The sequence below is a fragment of the Lissotriton vulgaris genome, chromosome 1_2 (assembly GCF_964263255.1).
Source record: "Lissotriton vulgaris chromosome 1_2, aLisVul1.2, whole genome shotgun sequence".
Taxonomy (NCBI): Eukaryota; Metazoa; Chordata; class Amphibia; order Caudata; family Salamandridae; genus Lissotriton; species Lissotriton vulgaris.
The window spans coordinates 338721261-338740335 of record NC_141686.1 but is presented as its reverse complement, the minus strand read 5'-3'; the positions used below and the strand labels follow the sequence as shown (position 1 = coordinate 338740335).

The 19075-nt window shown below is 43.9% G+C and overlaps 1 protein-coding gene across 1 annotated transcript in view; it reads right to left on the bottom strand.

Moving 5' to 3' along the window:
* The window catches only part of LOC147736705 (GTPase IMAP family member 7-like), a 159559-nt gene that overhangs the window by 57230 nt on the left and 83254 nt on the right, over nucleotides 1-19075 (bottom strand). Inside the window, exon 3 of the mRNA XM_086952677.1 lies at nucleotides 8011-8051. Within this exon, the coding sequence (XP_086808803.1) occupies nucleotides 8011-8051 (41 nt within the window). The remainder of the gene's footprint in view (nucleotides 1-8010; nucleotides 8052-19075) is intronic.

Genomic DNA, 19075 nt, shown 5'->3' with positions numbered 1-19075 from the left:
AATGGTAATGCTCCAGAAATGGAAATGTAGTGTGCCGGTAATGTTCCCGAAGAGCAAGCGCAATGACTATGATATACACACCGGTAATGCTACAAAAGTAGAAGCATAGGGTGCCATGATATACACACCGGTAATGCTCCGGAAGTGGAAGCCTAGTATGCCATGGTATGCACACTGGTAATGCTGCAGAAGTGGAAGCGTAGTGTGCTATGGTATACATATGGGTAATGCTCCAGAAGTAAAAGCCTAGTGTGCCATGGTATACACACCAGTAATGTTCCAGAAGTGGAAGCATAATGTCCATGGTATACTCACCAGTAATGCTCCAGAATTGGAAGCTACCGGTAAGCGCCCGTTTAATTTCATAGTGCACGCTTCCAGTGATTATTCTCACTCCGATTTGAGCAGCAGCGGCTCGCATGCCTTCAACTTTCACTGCCATGCCCTCATTTGAGAACCGCTCCCTCAACCATTCAGGCACTTAATTTTAACAGTCCACATCACACTTACACCATGCGCCGATTTTTTCTTGTGATTACTACTGGTTCTATCATGTCACCTATTTGAATTGCTTTATATCACGCGCCGATTAAGCAATGTGCCTTGTATACCCTATGTGTTTATAACTGCGCCCAATTATGTTTATTGTGTCTTTTCTGAATTGAATTTTCCCCCCACGCGCCGGTTAAGCATTATGCTCTGTACCCCTTGTGTGTGCGCAACTGCGCTCAACCGTGGTTATTTAGTTTCTCACTGAATTCTTTTTTACTAAGGCAATACCAATATGAATTTTTACCTGAAAAGCAATCTTGTACCAACACGCTAGTCAGATCTGACCTAATCTAAATCGTAACGGTACATTAGTGCGTTTGAAATGAAAGAATAGTCACTCATTTCTGAAAAGCACTGTGCACAGGATATAACTTTATGAACAATCACCCTATTTCAGTCAGTATCATAGCGCGTTTGTGTTTTTAAGAACAGTCACCTATTCCTAATATGCACTGTTCACACGATATTACTCCATTGACAAATCACTCTCCTTAAACTGCACACCACCTCTATATGTAACCAACAAACTAGCCAGACTGCAACTCGCTGTATTATGAAGGAAACCTCTCCTAATTCGTCTATGTCTGGATTTTCCTCCCCTTTCCTTTCCTCCCTTAACTGGTATCATTCCAGGTTTTGTAAGGCACTATTGATTCAGGCATTCATTCATAGTCCTGATGATGATCCACGCATTAACCACATGGATCGAAACGTCTACACTTTGAAACACCTTATACATGGAAATAAATTGTATTTGAAAAGTTTAAAGGTGTACACTGTGATTTGTTTAAAAAACTACGATAATTCTGTAACAAACTAAGACCTTTGCCTGAGCCCCCCTTGTTGTGTTGTGTATTGTACTGGTTTAGTAGGACACAGGCTTTGAGTATATGGTATACACACCGGTAATTCTCCGGAGGTGGAAGCATAGTGTGCCATGGTATACACACCGGTACTGCTCCATAAGTGGAAGCATAGTGTGCCATGTTATACACATCGGTAATGCTCCGGAAGTGGAAGCGTAGTGTGCCATGGTATACACACCGGTAATGCTCCATAAGTGGCAGCATAGTGTGCCATGGTATACACACCGGTAATGCTCCATAAGTGAAAGCGTAGTGTGCCATGGCATACACACCGGTAATGCTCTGTAAGTGGAAGCATAGTGTCGATGGTATACACACCAGTAATGCTCCGGAAGTGGAAACATAGTGTCAATGATATACACACCGATAATGCTCCGGAAGTGGAAGTGTAGTGTGCCATGGTATACACACAGGTAATGCTCCGGAATTGTAAGCGTAGTGTCCTTGGTATACACACTGTTAATGCTCCAGAAGTGGAAGCATAGTGTGTCATGGTATACACACCGGTAATACTCAGGAAGTAAAAGCCTATTGTACCATGGTATACACCAGTAATGCTGTTGAATTGGAAGCATGGTGTCCATGGTATACACACCGGTAATGCTCAGGAAGTGAGGCATTTTTAGTAATCGGAAGTGGAAGCGTAGTGTGCTATGGAAAACACACCGGTATGCTCCAAAAGTAGAATCGTAGTGTGCCATCGTATACACACAGGTATTTCTCCAGAAGTGGAATCGTAGTATGCCATGGTAATCACACCGGTAATACTCTGGAAGTAAAAGCCTAGTGTACCATGGTATACACCAGTAATGCTCCGGAATAGGAAACATAGTGTGCCATGGGAAACACACCGGTAATACTCCGGAAGTAAAAGCCTAGTGTGCCATGGTAAAAAACGGTAATTCTCCGGTAGTGGAAGTATAGTGTGACATGGTAAACACACTGCTTATGGTCCAAAAGTTGAAGCATAGTGTGCCATGGTATACACACTGGTAATGCTCCAGAAGTGGAAGTGTAGTTTGCCATGGTATACACACTGGTAGTACTATGGAATTAAAAGTCTAGTGTACCATGGTATACACTGGTAATGCTCCGGAATTGGAAGCATTGTGTCCATGGTATACACACCGGTAATGCTCCAGAAGTGGAAGCGCAGTATGCCATGGTATACACACCTGTAATGCTCCAGAACTGGACTTTTTTGGCGTGAAAATCGTGGTTGGAAGGTCTTTACGTTTGGAAGACTTCCCGATTAGAATGGAGACGACCCTTTGATTCTGAACCTTTCCAAGTGCGGTGCCTATCAGAGTACCCCATGTTCTACTCCTTAACTGAATGATAGAGAATTGAGCCTGTCACAGATACCTTATTGATATTCTATTTCTTGAATTGTTACTCCACCTTGAGTCGTCATCTGTTCTGATCTTCAAAGAAATACTGCACACTTTCAGTATTTAAAATAGCCTAGCGGTTGACTTATCAAATGAGCTGTATGCTTTTCTTCTCAACGGGATCTCAGTCTACCTGAATGTGTTCTGCCCTGAGGAAGCCCTTATCGGGTGAAACGCGTTGGTTGTCTTTATGCTGTTTCACTGATCACCTTACCTTCTGTCTTGTGCTGTTTTGCTGATCATCATGTTCTGATTTCTTGGCTGTTATCACCGTTTCAAGACTTACTTGATTAAAATTTGGACATTTTTTCGCATTCACGAAGGATATGTGTCTCAATTTATCAACATTGATATCTCATATTTAATAATTGCTCTTGTTGCCTCTCCTTTTGCTAGTTTTGTGTTCATTTAATTTTAGTCCTGTGGCAGTGGACTAGGGAGGTGGGCAATTTTCATTGCTTTAGACTGTGTACATTAGTGTATATGCTGGTTGTGCAACATCTAAATCCCTTACTGCCAAGTTTTTGTTGTATCTCACAGAACTGGAAGCGTAGTGTGCCATGGTAAACACATCAGTAATGCTCTGGAAGTGGAGCATTTCCAGTAATGGGAAGTGGAAGCGGAGTGTGCTATGGTTTGTACACCGGCAATGCTTCAGTAGCATAGTGTGCCATGATAAACACACCGGTAATGCTCTTGAAGTGGAAATGTAATGTGCCATTATAAACACAACGGTAGTGCTCCAAAAATGGAAATGTAGTTTGCCATGATATACACACCGGTAAAGTGGAATACAAGTGTGCCATGGTATACACATGGGCAATGCTCCAGCAGTAAAGGCCTAGTGTGCAATGGTGTACACACTGGTAGTGCTTCTGAAGTGGAAGCCTAGTGTGTCATGGTATACACACGAGTAATGCTTTGGAAGTGGAAGCGTAGTGTGCCATGGTAAACACACCACTAATGCTCCAAAAGTAGAAGCGTAGTATGTCATGGTGGTATACACACTGGTAATGCTCCTGAAGTGGAAGCGTAGTGTCCATGGTATACACACTGTTAATGCTCCAGAAGTGGAAGCGTAGTATGCCATGGTATACAGACTGGTAATGCTTCGGAAGTGGAAGGGTTGTGTGTCCATGGTATACACATGGGTAATGCTCTGGCAGTAAAAGCCTAGTGTGCCAGTAATGCTCTGGAAGTGGAAGCGTAGTGTGCCATGATATACACACCAGTAATGCTCCGGAAGTACAGAGGTCTGCTAAGCTGACATGACTATGCCTGCCTTGCAGGCGTGTGATGCCTTTTTAGACGAGGACATTTAATTAAATAACATGCTTGCAATCAAATAAACCAATGGGAGATAGCGTGACAAATTAAAAAGTGCGAGAAACAAATAAAGGAGTGAACATGAAAAAGAACCACAGATAAGTGTGGAAGACAAGCATGTACGGTACGAAAGTGAAACCGACCGCGATATGTTTAATTTGTAACATGGTCCACGACAAGGGAGGAATGCAGCTGGCAGCCTGCACGCCACTGCTTGCTCCCGACAGCTGGAGGCCGTGGGAGTGAACATTTAGAGAAAAGGTGGGACATGCACCCGCCTTTGGCCAATTGCGTGCTTTCATTTTTGAAAGTCACACACTAAGGCCAATAGAATGTGTGGAAGTTGAAAAACCACACGGAAAGGTTTTGGGGAAGTCCGGAGTGATTCCAAGAGGCCTCCCCATAGCGCAGCGCATGCGCGCTGCGCTAGGCTCGACCTAAAAAGGAATGAGGCCAGACCCCAGCAAAGTAAAGACACTGGAAAAGGCAAGACCTCCAACAGAAGTAGCGGAAGTGAGGTCATTTCTTGCTCTAGCAAACTACTGTGCTTGCTACATAAAAGACTTTGCCACAGTGATCACAACCCTTTGGGATCTAACAAAACAGGGTCAGAAGTTTCTCTGGACACAGGAATGCAATAGGGCATTTGAGGCATTAGACGCGCAGAAATGGCTATACATCATCTTTGCCCCATCGCTATGCACTGAGCTGACTGTGGACGCCTGCCCGGTTGGGTTAGGAACTGTCCTAGTACAACACATGCCTGGAGGAGATTCGCCCAGAAAAATGATCGCATATGCAAGCAAAAGTTTGTTGGACGTCGAAAGGGCATACTCCCAGCCAGAGAAGGAAAGCCTTGCAGTGGTATGGGCATGTGAACATTACCACATGGTTATCTATGGGAAACCATTCACCATTGTAACAGACCATCAGGCCCTACTAAAAATATATGGCAATCCAAATGCAAAGATACCGTCACGCATTGAACGATGGGGAATAAGACTGATGGATTATGATTTCAAGATCGTGCGGACACCTGGAGACATGCCACTCCATCGCACCTGAAGCAAGGGGAGGGATTATTGGTGCGCCAACGGCAGTCAAGAAAATCAGACAGTCCATCCTCGGATGAACCACTGACAATAACAAACATCAAGGGGCCAATGATAACAGCTGTGTCAGGTCTCTACCGAATCACCAGAAATAGTTCTCACTTCAAGGGACTAAAGTCAATGGATGAAGGTGGAGGAGACACAACAGCGAAGAACAACAAAACTAATGAAAAAGAGGAGGACAGCAAGGGAAGAAGGACACACCATGATGAGAAACAAGGAGAGGGATCACAGAAGGAAATGGAAGGAGCATGTCCATAAAGAGTGCGCAAAAGGCCAAAAAGACTGATTGAGGAAATGTAACAATGGGGATCATCTCTCTCACTCTCTCTCTCTCTCTCTCTCTCTCTCTCTCTCTCTCTCTCTCTATAACTTTTCTTCATTTTCTTTCCACAAAGGGGTAGATGTACTGACCTGGGTCAGTGGGCACTAGGACCCTGCACCCGAATTGTGGGAGGGGGCATGAACCGGACACCACATCTGGTCAGGGTGTGGGGAGGGGATTCCGATGGACAAGAGGGCACAGAGACAGACGTGCATGTGGGCACTGGAACGAAGAAGAGAAGTAACACATACTGAACCACTACCATTCTCTTGGTGCCTACTGGAAAAGACACGACAGGAGAGATATGGGAGAAGAGAGAGAGTTGAACTCATGGAGAGAGAAAGAAAAACGGGATAGACCGAAGTCAAAGTCAGAGCAATACATTCAAAGGCAGATACAACAGAGATAGGGACAGGGAGTGAGAAAAAGACAGATATAAGGGGCAGAGTAAGATAGACACTGGGCAAGGAACACCAAGAGAAATAGACTGAAAGACTGGAGAGACAGAAAGCAAAAGACAGGGAGAGACAGATATAGAGATACAGGAGAGACAAAGGCAAGGGGAGAGCTAAAACAAGACAGCGAGTGACAAACAAAAACAGGGAGAGACATAGAAATATGGCAAAAGAGAAAATATAAAGTGACAAATAAGGGATAATAGAGAAACCCAAAAAGGACAGGGAGGAAGAGACAGCAGGACCACCCTAAACTGAGTCTTCCTTTAATTCTATTTTATTTGTGTCTACCAATCTATACCCATGTGCGTGTCACTATCTCTCTCTACATCTAGCTACCCAACTCTATCTGTGTTGGACTCTATCTACATCTGTTTAGCTCTTTCTCTGTCTACCTGTGTATAAATATGTATGTACTTTTCTGCCCACATCTGTCACTGTCAATCTATCTTCATCTCTTATCTATCTTTATGAACCTCTGTTCCAATCTGTGTCCCTTTATGCTCCTCTGTCCATATGTGTCTCCTTTTCTTGCTGTCTGTACCTCTTCTGCCTCCTTGACTTGTCTTTCTAATTATAAATAAATCTGTTTCCATCATAAGCTCTGAGGACCTTAGTTCGTCCTGGGCACAATCTTTCCATGCAGCTGCTCAGACAGTAGTCACAGTCTGACTCCATAGCAGGAGGGACATGTTTTATTATACTTTCAAGGTTGGGCTATGTATTCTCATATTAAAGTACATCAGCTGTCAGCTGAGGTCCAATGAACTAACATAGGTAGGAGAAACTTGTCAAAACTATTCTTAAATCAATATGGCACTGCAGGACAGCTTGGTTTTCAGTACTCCAAACAGGGTCACAGCCTGGCATAAAACATAGCAGAAAGACACATTTTTAATTGGCTTACCAGAAATGCACAATGAAAGACAACACTTTATGAGCATATTACATCATACACTTCTACATGATAACCGTCACAGCAATAGCTAAGCTTCAATATGCCACTGTTAGCTACAGCACTTTTTGGTCAATGTATTAGAAACTGCACAATTTTACCACCTTTAAACAAAATGTTCTCTGTGGGGAAAACCCCCTTCAAAAATTCCCACTGGCACTGTTGTGCTTCCACACTACTAGGCTCATACAGGCAAATTGAGGATTTCCTCTCATGCCTCACCCCTTTCAAAGTTCACCAGCTGCCACTGTCTGCTAGAGATTATAGTAAGAAGGTCCAGTCATAATGGAGCCTCAGGTCTTGTTATAGCCATGATCATTGGAGAAGTGTGGCTCAAGGTGTAGAAGTGTGGCTCAAGTGGTTGGAGCGGCAGACCCTGATGCAGAGGTCTGGCCCGGACCAGGGTTCAATTCCCCGCCTCGGCGGGTCTTGGGCTCAAATTTCCCCGGACCTGACAATTCTCGCCTTGGTGCCTATTCCAATCATGGAGTCCCACTCTGTAACTCTGGGCAATAGCTTGCTTAATCTCCACAAGGGCCCCTCGCGACGGGATGCCTGGCTTTCACCTTGGGGATGCCCAGAAATGGGTTATCTCGCAGGGGAATACCAGGACAGGTTCCCTAAGCAAGCGCCGGGAAACCCACTGCGGGTAGCTGTGCGCTATACAAGCTCAAATACATTTACATTCATAAATTTAAGTGGGGTTCTTATGTCCTCTTTTCAGACCAATAAAGCTTCCCTAGAGATGGCCTACTTTGACTGACCCCTCTTTCTGTAGGCGACGCATACTCAGATAACCTTCCAAAACATACTCATGGCCTCTTCTCATGCCCCACATTCTCCACATTTCCTATAAACTCTTGGATGTCTACAATGGTTTTCTCTGCTATTGTTGGTGTGCGTGTGATAATGGAACGAAATTACATGATCTGGTGATAATATGAAGCCATCTTGGGTATGTTCTTCCTGAAAACACACCCTGAGCTGTGGCGTCCTTTGTCTTCTGTCTCAGGAACTTCAGAACCTACCTGAAGATTCCTTATCCATGGTCGGCAAATCCGGTTCAACCCTGCAATAGAAAAATCAAGATGTTAGTTATTTACTTACATGCCAATACTAACATAGCAAAAAAGGCAAGTGTTTTCATAGAGTGGTGAGAAAGTATGGGTACATATAATGTATGGTAAGTTGTGAAGTAACTGCTCATGAACTACTAGGTGATTAAAGACCAGAGAAATTACCAAAGACTACATTGAGACTTCAATAAGTACATTGCATGGCACAAATCATAAAAGACATAAGGGCTATTCAGACACGATCTACAAGGCCGCATTTCTCTTCCACAAGCAAACAACAGAGTCAGCAAGTGCATTTATTCTTCCCAAAGATAAACATCAAGGAAAATAACACATTTAATTGTCCCAAGGTGTTTATGTATATTTTTATTCTATGATTTAGCCTTGCTGTTCACCAAAAGACAGGCAACTATCCATAAGACGCCCGACCTTAAGAGGAGACCTTCGTGCCAGAATAAACACTGATGAGTAGACTCTGACACTAGACCTGATGAAGGATGTCAATCTTAGATTTCAGAATGTCCCCAATTACAGGCAGAAGAACCAACTTCCAAATTTCCCCAGTAGGGACTGATCATAAGGTATGAATTCTCATACATTTGACAACACAGGAAGTGACATCATAAGAAGTTTCATTATATGTAGCACTGAAACTCAGGGAGGGGGCGCTTAACCTCGCTCCCCTTTTCAATGAAGTATGGCCCCAGGGGATGGAGTCCCCGGGGCCTATGAAGGCTCAGGGATGGGACCATGCTTCCTCCCTTTTTTGTTCAATGTAGCCCTGGGAGATGGGGGCCTCAATGGCAAAAAAGAACAAAAAAATAAAATAAAATGAGGATTGGGGAGGGTGTGCTGCGTATCCCCCGCCACTTTTAAACAACATTATCCCCAAGGGATGGGGTCACTGGGTCCTATGAAGGCTTGGGAGAGGGTTGCATGGCCCCCTCCCCATTATCATTCCATTCGGACCCAGGGGACACAGTTACCATAGGAAATTGATTTTTTTGGTCTGCTAAGAACTTGCTATGTTTGATGAATCTTCACAAAACTTTCTCCAAAAAAGCCTATCTACCCAAGCTCCTTCCTTGAAAGTATTGGGGTTATCCATCATGTGGGGACATAGAAAAAAGCGAGGTCTCAAAATGAAATTTGTATAGGAAATTTTGGGCATTGCTAAAGCCAAAATGGCTGAACGGAATGACAACAAATTTGGCTAGATCTTTACCCAGAATGTTTGCTTATTGTGCTTTTTTGTAAATCCATGCAGTAGTTCTTGAGAATTAATTTTCAAATTTATAGATATCTCGATGGTTGGGTTTGCAAGACTTCTGTGAGAGTCCTGCAACAGTGCAACTTCAAATAACAGAGGGATCAGATTGAAGGAGGGCAAATTGTTCCCCATCGTCCACCTCGCAGGAGTAAATGGATCACATGAGTCTAGTGGGTGGTTGTGCTCTGATTGGCAGGCCACAACCTGAACAAAAATATTGTGGCTGCCAGATCTCTGACACAATATTAGAATCAACAATATTGTGTAACACAAATATTGTGTCAAAAATATTGTTCACAAAACTAGGTGTCCCTATCCTTATAATGGTAAGTACAAAAGTATTGAGAAAAAGTAGTAGTATTTTTTTTATTGTATACCTATTAATATAATGTTAATTAAATAAATGTCACTGATATTTAATACTATATATGACTATATACTTATATATTACCTAGTAGGTAGTTATAGCTAGAACCTAGTTTCCATAGGAAAAGTTTTTTTTGATTTGCTAATAACTTTGGCGTCGTTTGACGAATCTCCCTCAAATTCTCCACCAAACAAGTCTATCCAGGTCAGCTCCTATCCTAAAAATCCTAAAAGTCGCGGGGTGATTCGTCAAGGAGGGCTGAGAAAAAAGGGAGTCCCAAAAGTCGTTTTCTCCATGTTATTTTCCATAGGAAATTTTGCGTCGAGCTACAGCTCGAACTGCTGGACGGATTTACCCCAAATTTGTGAGGAAGGTAGAGTTTGTTTCAGAAAGCGAAATTCCTTTAAATGGTGGAGATCCGTTATGTAGTTTTTGAGAAATTCAAAAAATAAGAGTGAAAAAATCATTTTCCCATAGAAAACTTTGTGCAAGGCTGCAGGCGAAACTACTGAACGGAATTACTCCAAATTTGGCAGAAAGTTGCTAAAAAATTGGAAAATAAAAGTTTCAATATCTGGGCGGAGCCTAAGTTGCGTGCGCTAGCTTCACTGTGAATGGCTGTTAGCACTCCAAACCAGGAAGTGTTGGCAGCCATCTTCTGGCTCGGTAGAAGCGAGTCACCCAAAAACGGAGAAACAAAGGTATAAAACAAGGGGGGGCAGGGTAGAAACACCCTGACCCCCTAGGCCTGCTCAGGGGGTCCTAGTAGGACCCCCAAGGCCCAAAAAATCAATAAAAAAAATCGGCACAAATTCGCACTGGGGTCGCAGGTTCTCGCGTTTCATTTTAATGAGGCCCTTAGGTGGGCTAGGTTCCGGGAGTATTTCTTAAAAATTAATAGCAGGGCCTCGCAGGGATTGCAGGGGTTTGCTGGGGTCCGAGCAGCCCCAGAGCTTCACTTATGTTGGGAGGGGGTTGCACGGCCCCCCTCGTGGAGTCTTCTATGTGCTTGTAACGTTGGCATCGTTTGATGAATCTTTATGAAATTATACAAAAAGTTTCTCTTTTAGTGATTAGCTCCTATATTGAAAGTATGGGGGTGAATGGTGTAGGAGGGGCTTTCCCTTTGCAAGTTAGGGCTGAGCTCTCCCTCTGCGAACTAGCACGCTGGTGTGCGTTTGCGAGCCGACGGCCCGTAGCTCACACTGTGTGAGTTGACGGCCCGTACCTCACCCTGTGCGAGCTGAGTTGACGGGCCGCAGGTGTCCTTCTACGAGGCTGCTCGACAGCCCTCAGGTCGCCCTGCGCTAGCCGGATTGCAGCTGTCACTCTGCGAACCGATATTGGGAATATAAGGTGGCTCTAAAAAGAGCCCTTGTGTTTATTAGTTGGAGCCACATATAAGTGTGGATGCACAGCTTCAGGTTATTCAGAAGAACTTGACTTCCCTGATCTATGTAGTGTACTCCATCACGTCTGTAGATATTAGCCATATCAAAACCGATGTTGTTGTTGTAGATCGACCCCATTCTATGGTCTCTGAGGTATGCAGACACAGCTTTGTTGACATTTTTCGTAGATTTTTCAATCTGAGAACAAAATTGGTTTGACCATTTCCACTTCTGTCTTTGGCATATATTGAAATATAAAGAGACAGTTTGAGGCAAAGGCAACAACATCAATTGTTGAAAGGTGTCCTTCATTAGCATTTCCAAACCTACCCCAGTCAATGTGCTAGGTCGTTTCCACCACAGTGCACAATCATGAGGTCAGGGTGTTGGAGATGAAAACAGGCTTTAACCAAAGGCAACAATTGGTGCCACTTCAGTCCTCTCCGTCCAAACCATTTAATGTCCACATTTTGTAAACCTAGGTCTAAGTCAATACGTCTCTGTTCTGCATACCTCTTGCACCAGAAAACTAGCTATGTCCTATGATCCACACTAGCATTTTGAAGGTATGGCTGGGAGGAATGGATAGATGTCTGTAGATCATGCAGTCCGTTCATAGATTAAGAGAACTGTATAAAGATAGGGAACTATTTTTTTTTGCCATACAAAACGATACATGATTGGGAGATTTAAAGCATTGTTTTTTTAAAGTAGGGTGCACATTTGTTTTGTCGAAAAGCATCTTTGTGATTGGTTAAGAAAAAGCAGTTTAAACTTGGAGTACATATGATAGGATAAAATGTGCTCAACTCAACCACACTTGCTACTTGCATTTGGAAGGCACTGTTCGAACTTAAAACAATTGTGAACTTTTAACCTGCACGTGCCGTTAAATGTTCGAGAAAATGTTGCAAACAAATATCGTTAGGTTTAAAAAAAAATTCACTTTTAACCTGCACGTTTTGTAGAATGTTCTAGAAAGTGTGTTGATAGAATACGTTGCACTTCTGACTTCTATGTGTCCTTGAATATTAAGAAAACTGTTTATATGGAAAATTTAAAAAAAACAATAGGAATGTTTTAAAACCTAAAAGAATCAAGGAACTATTTTAATTTGTTCATTACATGTATTTATGTATGGAACAATGAAATTACAGACACAGCAGCACCAGGAAGAGGAAGAAGCAGGGAGTGGGTGGATGGGGGTAGATGGGCACAATGGCACACATGCACAATTAAGTACAGCACAACTATAGACAAACCATGGCCAAAATAAAACAAACCAACAAGGAGCACAAGTCACACAACCAGCCAACATCACACCACTGAACGAGCATAGAAGTGAAAACCACACTGCCTGAAAGGGAGAAGGGTGAACAAAAGTAACCCTGGGCTTAATACTATGCTACGCAAACGGATCATGCAAAGTTAATTCGTACAGTACCAAAACTGTGCTTAATCATGTAGCGTAGCAGCTAAATCAACAATATCTTCAGATGCTTTGAAAAAGCAATTTTACATGCTTAAAAGCATATAACCAATTCACAAAATTGAACATTTACAATGAAAACATTGGGCAATGAGAGAGCTGATGATTTTGGGGTCCCCCTAACCTAGGGGGAGGACCAAGAAGATGATTTGAACACAAAAAGCATAAACAAAAAGCACATTTTGTTGAACTTCAGTGGTGATCCCATCATCTTAGGACCACCCCAAGCACAGTTATTGGTAAAAAAACAATCCCAACCAAAGGCCCTGCAAAGCATTATGGGACGAGATTAGCAGTGGGCAGTGAATATTATAGTATCCAATATCAAAATAATTCTTCAAAGAGCTGCAGTTCACCTAGTTGTTACTAGATGAGAGGATGGGACCACCACCAATTCGTTCAATTAGATGTGCTTTTTTGTTTTCAAGGCATCTGTTTGGTACTCCCCCTAGGTTAGGGAAGATCCCAAAATCATCACATCTCCCACTGCTTGCTACTTTTTCAGTTTCACAATTGTGAAAGTACTATATGCACTTTAGCATATAAAGATAGAGAATCTTATTTTATCATAACTGGCACTGTACAGGATGCCATTTGCAATTAATTTGCAATTTTTTCACAGTGCAAACTACGCCCAGGCTTAAACAAAAGCTCACATGAAGGGACATCTCACACACAATGCAGCACACACACATAGGAAGCAGAGGACACCAACATGCAATACAATGTTTTCCAGCACAAACATTCGCACAATTGAACATAGGACACAAATGCACTCGCCTGTGGCGGATAAGTGTAAGCACGAAAGAGGCACATGAGAACGCATAGGAACAAACCCACATGTTCGGACGGGGTAGCAATTCACGTATGGCAGGCAGCCAGAGAGTGCGTGACACACACATTGGCATACAAATCAAGACACAACACATTTGGAGACAAGTGAAAATGTGGAAACTTTATAAAAACAAGCAATGGCATAGCCAATAGGTCTCGCTTTTGGGTCCTTATAAGTATTCAGTTACGCAGCACAATATCCTTGGTGCAACAACATTAACTGTTGCATGGTTAAACACTTATAAGGCCCCAAAGGCGAGACCTATTGGTTATGCCAATGCTTCATTTTGAACCTAAATATGTTATATTGGGGTGTTATTTACAAATGCCAGACAATAACTAAGTAAAATATCTCAAAAATAAAAATTTGTAAAATTAAATTACTATATATATATATATATATATATATATATATATATATATATATACTAGCAGCCCGTCCGACGTTGTCCGGGTGCAATCAGACTTCAGAGCCCCCGCCCGCCCCGACGTTGTCCGTGGGTCCCCCGGAGCGCACCTGCGGCTGCTTCACCTACCTCAGCCGCCGCTCCTCCCCACGCTCCTGAGTTCACCGCTCCTCCCCGCCTGTCCGCCGCTCCTCGCCGCTCCTCATCGCTCCTCCCTGCCTGTCTGCCGCTCCTCCCCGCGCTCATGTCCGCCGCTCCTCCTTGAGCTCCTGTACGCCGCTCCTCCCCGCGCTCCTGATGTCAGCATGCACGTCGCGGCCGGCGCTACTTCCAAGGGACTACATTTTTTTATCGTAAATTTTTTAAAGAACGTATATATATTTTTTTTATATAGCCTATGTGCATCTGCAGACCCTACAAAAGGGGGTGGTGATGGACGGAGCATTTGAACCAATGAAACACTCACACCCAGTCTAAAGATCTGGGTTTAATCCATCACCGTTCTTTAGCCCACTCTGCCACCCCAGTTCAGACATGGCTATATGCAAATCAGTCTGACCCCGTGCCTCATGGGAACAGTCCAACCCAAACTGCTAAGCCATGCCTTCCCTGGACCGGAAACAAGCTTCCGAGGACCGGTTTCTGGCATTACAGCCTTCTTCAGCCCGGCTTGCTTGAATCCAGTGGCAAAGTGAGCAAGGGACTCACGTCTGAGCATACCCTGCCACACTTATGGCGGCCAAAGCGGTACAAAAGGGGGTGGTGATGGACGGAGCATCTGAACCAATCAAACACTCACACCCAGTCAAAAGATCTGGGTTTAATCCATCACCGTTCTTTAGCCCACTCTGCCACCCCAGTTCAGACATGGCTATATGCAAATCAGTCTGACCCTCTGCCTCATGGGAACAGTCCAGCCCGAACTGCCAAGCCATGCCTTCCTTGGACCGGAAACAAGCTTCCGAGGACCGGTTTCTGGCATTACAGCCTTCTTCAGCCCGGCTTGCTTGAATCCAGTGGCAAAGTGAGCAAGGGACTCACGTCTGAGCATACCCTGCCACACTTACAATTACAATGATGTATCGGGTGTTTGGATTGGCGCTGTGGTTCCCGAGTTTACCCGCCTCAAAGGTTCCCAGTTCTCTCTTTATAACAGTAGTATAGATATACATATATATATACATTACCTACTGGCGGTCGCCAGTAGGTAGTTATAGTTAGGATTATTTTCAATGCAAAATCTCAACATTCTATTGTGAATAACTTTGGCTGCGGGTGCAGCTTGAAGCTCCACCCGCAGCAATGTTAAAAATAGAGGATGTGACCGCCACCCTGGCGGTCACATCCTAATCTGCACAGAGGGAATGCCGCAGCCCATGCGGACGTTCCCTCATGCTCTGGGGTCGCGGACGGACTCAAGTCCGTCCGCGATCCTAATGACCCCCATAGTTAGTTGCACTAACTATATATCGCGCACCTGCAATCCACTGCTGATGATGTCACATATTACATCATTCATGACATGGTCAGTGACATCACTGATGACATCACTGATGACAACATCCAGTGACTGTATGTTTCTGTATAGTTAAAATATGTCTTACATATTGAAGAATGAGTGGATGTATAAGTGTCTGGATGAAGGATTTAGTAGGTGCATGACTGACTGTATGAGTGAGTGATTAAATGTCTCTCACTGAGTGCATGGGTTAGTGACTAAACTGTCTTAATTTGTGCATCATTATGTCTGTTGTTCTGTAAACTGTTGCATGTGTTGATAAGTAGCTATATGAGTAACTATATGGGTTATTGATTGGTTGCCCAAGTATTTGTATGGGAGACTGAGTGTGTGTGTGGGTGGCTGGGAGGTGTATGACTCTGTGCATAGATGTGTGAGCAATTGATTCACTAGATGTATGGTTTCAAAAGTGCATGTGGAAACAGCTGTATGGGCAGTTGACTGTGTGCATGAGTGTATTGGTGAGTGAATGGATATCTCAGTGCTACATGTCAAAGTAAGTACATATGTAAAACACAGTACATGTGAGAGTTGACATCTATAAATAACTGTGCATAAGAGCCAGTGAATGTGTGAGTGGCTGTATGGATCATTGTGAACATGTATCAGGGATTGTATAAGAGAGTAAAGTAAATATGTGTTAGTATATGTTTGAAGAAGTAAGGTGTGTATAACTGTATAGTTGAGAAAATGGAGGTGTGATTGATTTTTGGCATAACTGACTAGGTGTGTGAGTAACTCCATGGATGAGTGACAGTCTGTGACTGTCTGTTTACACTGATTGTATCTAAGGTTTATTTATTTATTTATTTATTTATTTATTTACGGATTTTGTAAAGCGCACGGCTACCCCCAACGGGGGTGTCCCGGCGCTAAAACTGTCAGCAGGAGAAGAGGAAGTAATCTAAATAGATGAAAATAGCCAAGTCTTCAGGCGTCCACGGAAAAGCGCTTCAGAAGGGGCAAATCTAAGATCAATCGGTAAACTGTTCCAATATTTGGCTGCAAAAACAGCAAAAGCTCTGCCACCCATTCTTGTGCGACGGAATCTTGGCACAGTCATGAGGCGCAGATTGTTGGAACGAAGATCCCTAACCGAGTGGGACAATCTCAGTCTCTTTCTTAAATAATCTGGGCCAGTTCCATTCAAAGCTCGAAAGGCGAGGATGAGCGTTTTGAACTTAATACGGTTGGCTATAGGCAGCCAATGAAGCACTTTACGAAACGCTGAGATAGGATGTCTGTAAGGGATATTGCCAATCAATCTTGCGGCAGCTTTCTGCACCACCTGGAGACGTTCAATTTGGTATAGAGGGGCCCCCGCATATAAACTATTGGCATAATCCAGGTGGGAGGTAATTAAGGCCTGGGTGACAGTTCTGCGTGCCTCAATTGGCAAAAAAGGAAAGATCTTCCTCATCATTTTTAATTTACCAAAGCAGACCGAAGTGACCTTATTGATTTGAGAGCTGCAGGGTAGCGTATCATCAAATATAAACCCCAGATTACGGGCAGAGTGAACCGGGGTGGGGGGGGGGGGTTAAGTATCGTTGGCCACCATAATGTAGGTGGGATGGTCATTTTTTGGTTGAAAAACAGAACCTCCGTCTTGTCAGTGTTAAGTCGCAGGTGGTTCGTGGACATCCAAGAACAGATTTCGCCAAGACAGTGGCGGAAACTGGAGAGGCTGGAGTCAGAGTGATCGCTAAAAGAAAATATGAGCTGAGTATCATCAGCATAAGAGATCACTCTGACTCCACATGCCTCTACTACCTTGGCCAACGGGGCTAGGTAAACGTTGAAGAACAAAGGACTTAACGCTGAGCCCTGTGGGACTCCACGTACCAGAGGTTTACATTCTGATTCGAAAGGTCTGAGAAGAACCCTCTGTGATCGTCCTTGGAGGAAAGAACCCAACCACGATAGGGCGACGCCGCTCAATCCAATCTGCTCCATACGGTCAAGAAGGATTTTATGGGACACCGTATCGAAAGCGGCGGATAGGTCGAGGAGGACCAGCATGGCCTCCTCGCCCTTGTCCACACACTCTCGCACAGTCTCTGCTACTTCTAGCAGTGCGGTCTCAGTACTGACTCCAGTCCGGAAACCGGACTGGGAGTCATGCAGAAGAGAATTGGTCTCTAGGTATTCTGCTAGTTGTAGTTGGACTGCCTTTTCCAAAACCTTCGCGGGTTTCGGAAGGAGAGAAATAGGCCGATAATTACTGAATTGCGTGGGGTCGGCATCAGATTTCTTTAAGATGGGCACAAGCAAAGCTTCCTTCCAGGCTGAGGGGAATTGGCCTAGTTGTAGAGAGGCGTTCCAAATGGAAGTGAGTGGCTCTAACAGTAAGGTAGACAGCTCACTCATAATTTTTGAGGGAACCGGGTCCAAAGGGGAACCAGATTTGCACTGTAATAGTAGTTTACGTGCAAGATTAGGAGTGAGATCCTTAAAGGCCACTAATGTAGGAGCAGTGTCCTGGTTAGTTGAAACCGGGGAAAGGGAAAGGTCAGGAGCTACAGCTGGAGGGAAGGAGGATGCGATTTTGTCAATTTTTTCTTGAAAGAAGTCTGATAGTCCATTGCAAAGAGACTGACTGGCAAGGTTATTAGGTGTCATAGCAGGGGGTTTTACAAAATCCTTGACAATTTTAAACAGTGTTTTTACCGAATTGTCTGCGTCTTTAATTTGTGAGACAAAAAACTCTTTCATGGCCAGTTTTTTTGATTTAGTAAATTTTCTAAGGGCCGTTCTGTAGATAGTTTTTGCCTCAGAGTCATACGTAAGTCTCCATTTGCGTTCGAGTTTTTTACAATGGCTTTTTTCTTTACGTAGAGCATCTGAAAACCAAGGAGTAGATGGGCGGGATCTTGCAGATGACATAGATGTACAAGGGGCAATTTCATCGATCGCAGCCGATAAGGTCGTGTTAAACTTAGTGACACAGGCATCAATATTTCCTAAGTAAGACTCCAAAGGGCAGCTGAATATAGGCTCTAGGGTAGTGCAGGTGACCTTATGCCATTTTCTTCTATAGTCTGAACCCAGTTCCACCGGGATAGGTGCCTGAGGAATAGGAATGTCGAACGCAAGCAAAAAGTGATCGGTCCATGTAAGGAGGAGGGAAGGATGAGTAATGGTCCCTGGGAGGTTGGAAAAAATAAGGTCTAATGTGTGGCCCGCTACATGCGTCGGACCATGGATAAGTTGCGTCAGACTCAGGCTCTGAAGAGAGTCGAGAAAACGTGCGGCTTGGGTACAGGTGGGGTCATCAACGTGGAGGTTAAAATCACCCAAAACTATGAAGTGGGGGTGCTTAAGGGATAGGTCCGTGATGACGTGCACCAGTTGTGATAGGGCAGAGGGAGAGGCTTTAGGGGCGTTGTAAACTAGGATGCCGGTAAGGTAGACTGCGGCAGAATCAGCAACAGAGAAATAAATGGCTTCAATCAGACCAATATTGGTGATTTTCTTAATAGTAATATTCAGGTGGGTTTTGAACAAGATGGCCAATCCACCTCCTGTCTTTCCCTCCCGGTTGATGCCCAGAAAGCGATAGTCTGGGGGGGTGGCTAAGAAGATATCCGGGTTTGATGTATCTTTAGTCCATGATTCCGTAAGGAATAGTATATCCCAACTATGATTAGTAAGAGTCGACCAAATATCATTGGCATGACGGGGGAGGGATCGACAATTAATCAATGCATAAGGTTATATTAGAGTCTGAAGAGGTTCAT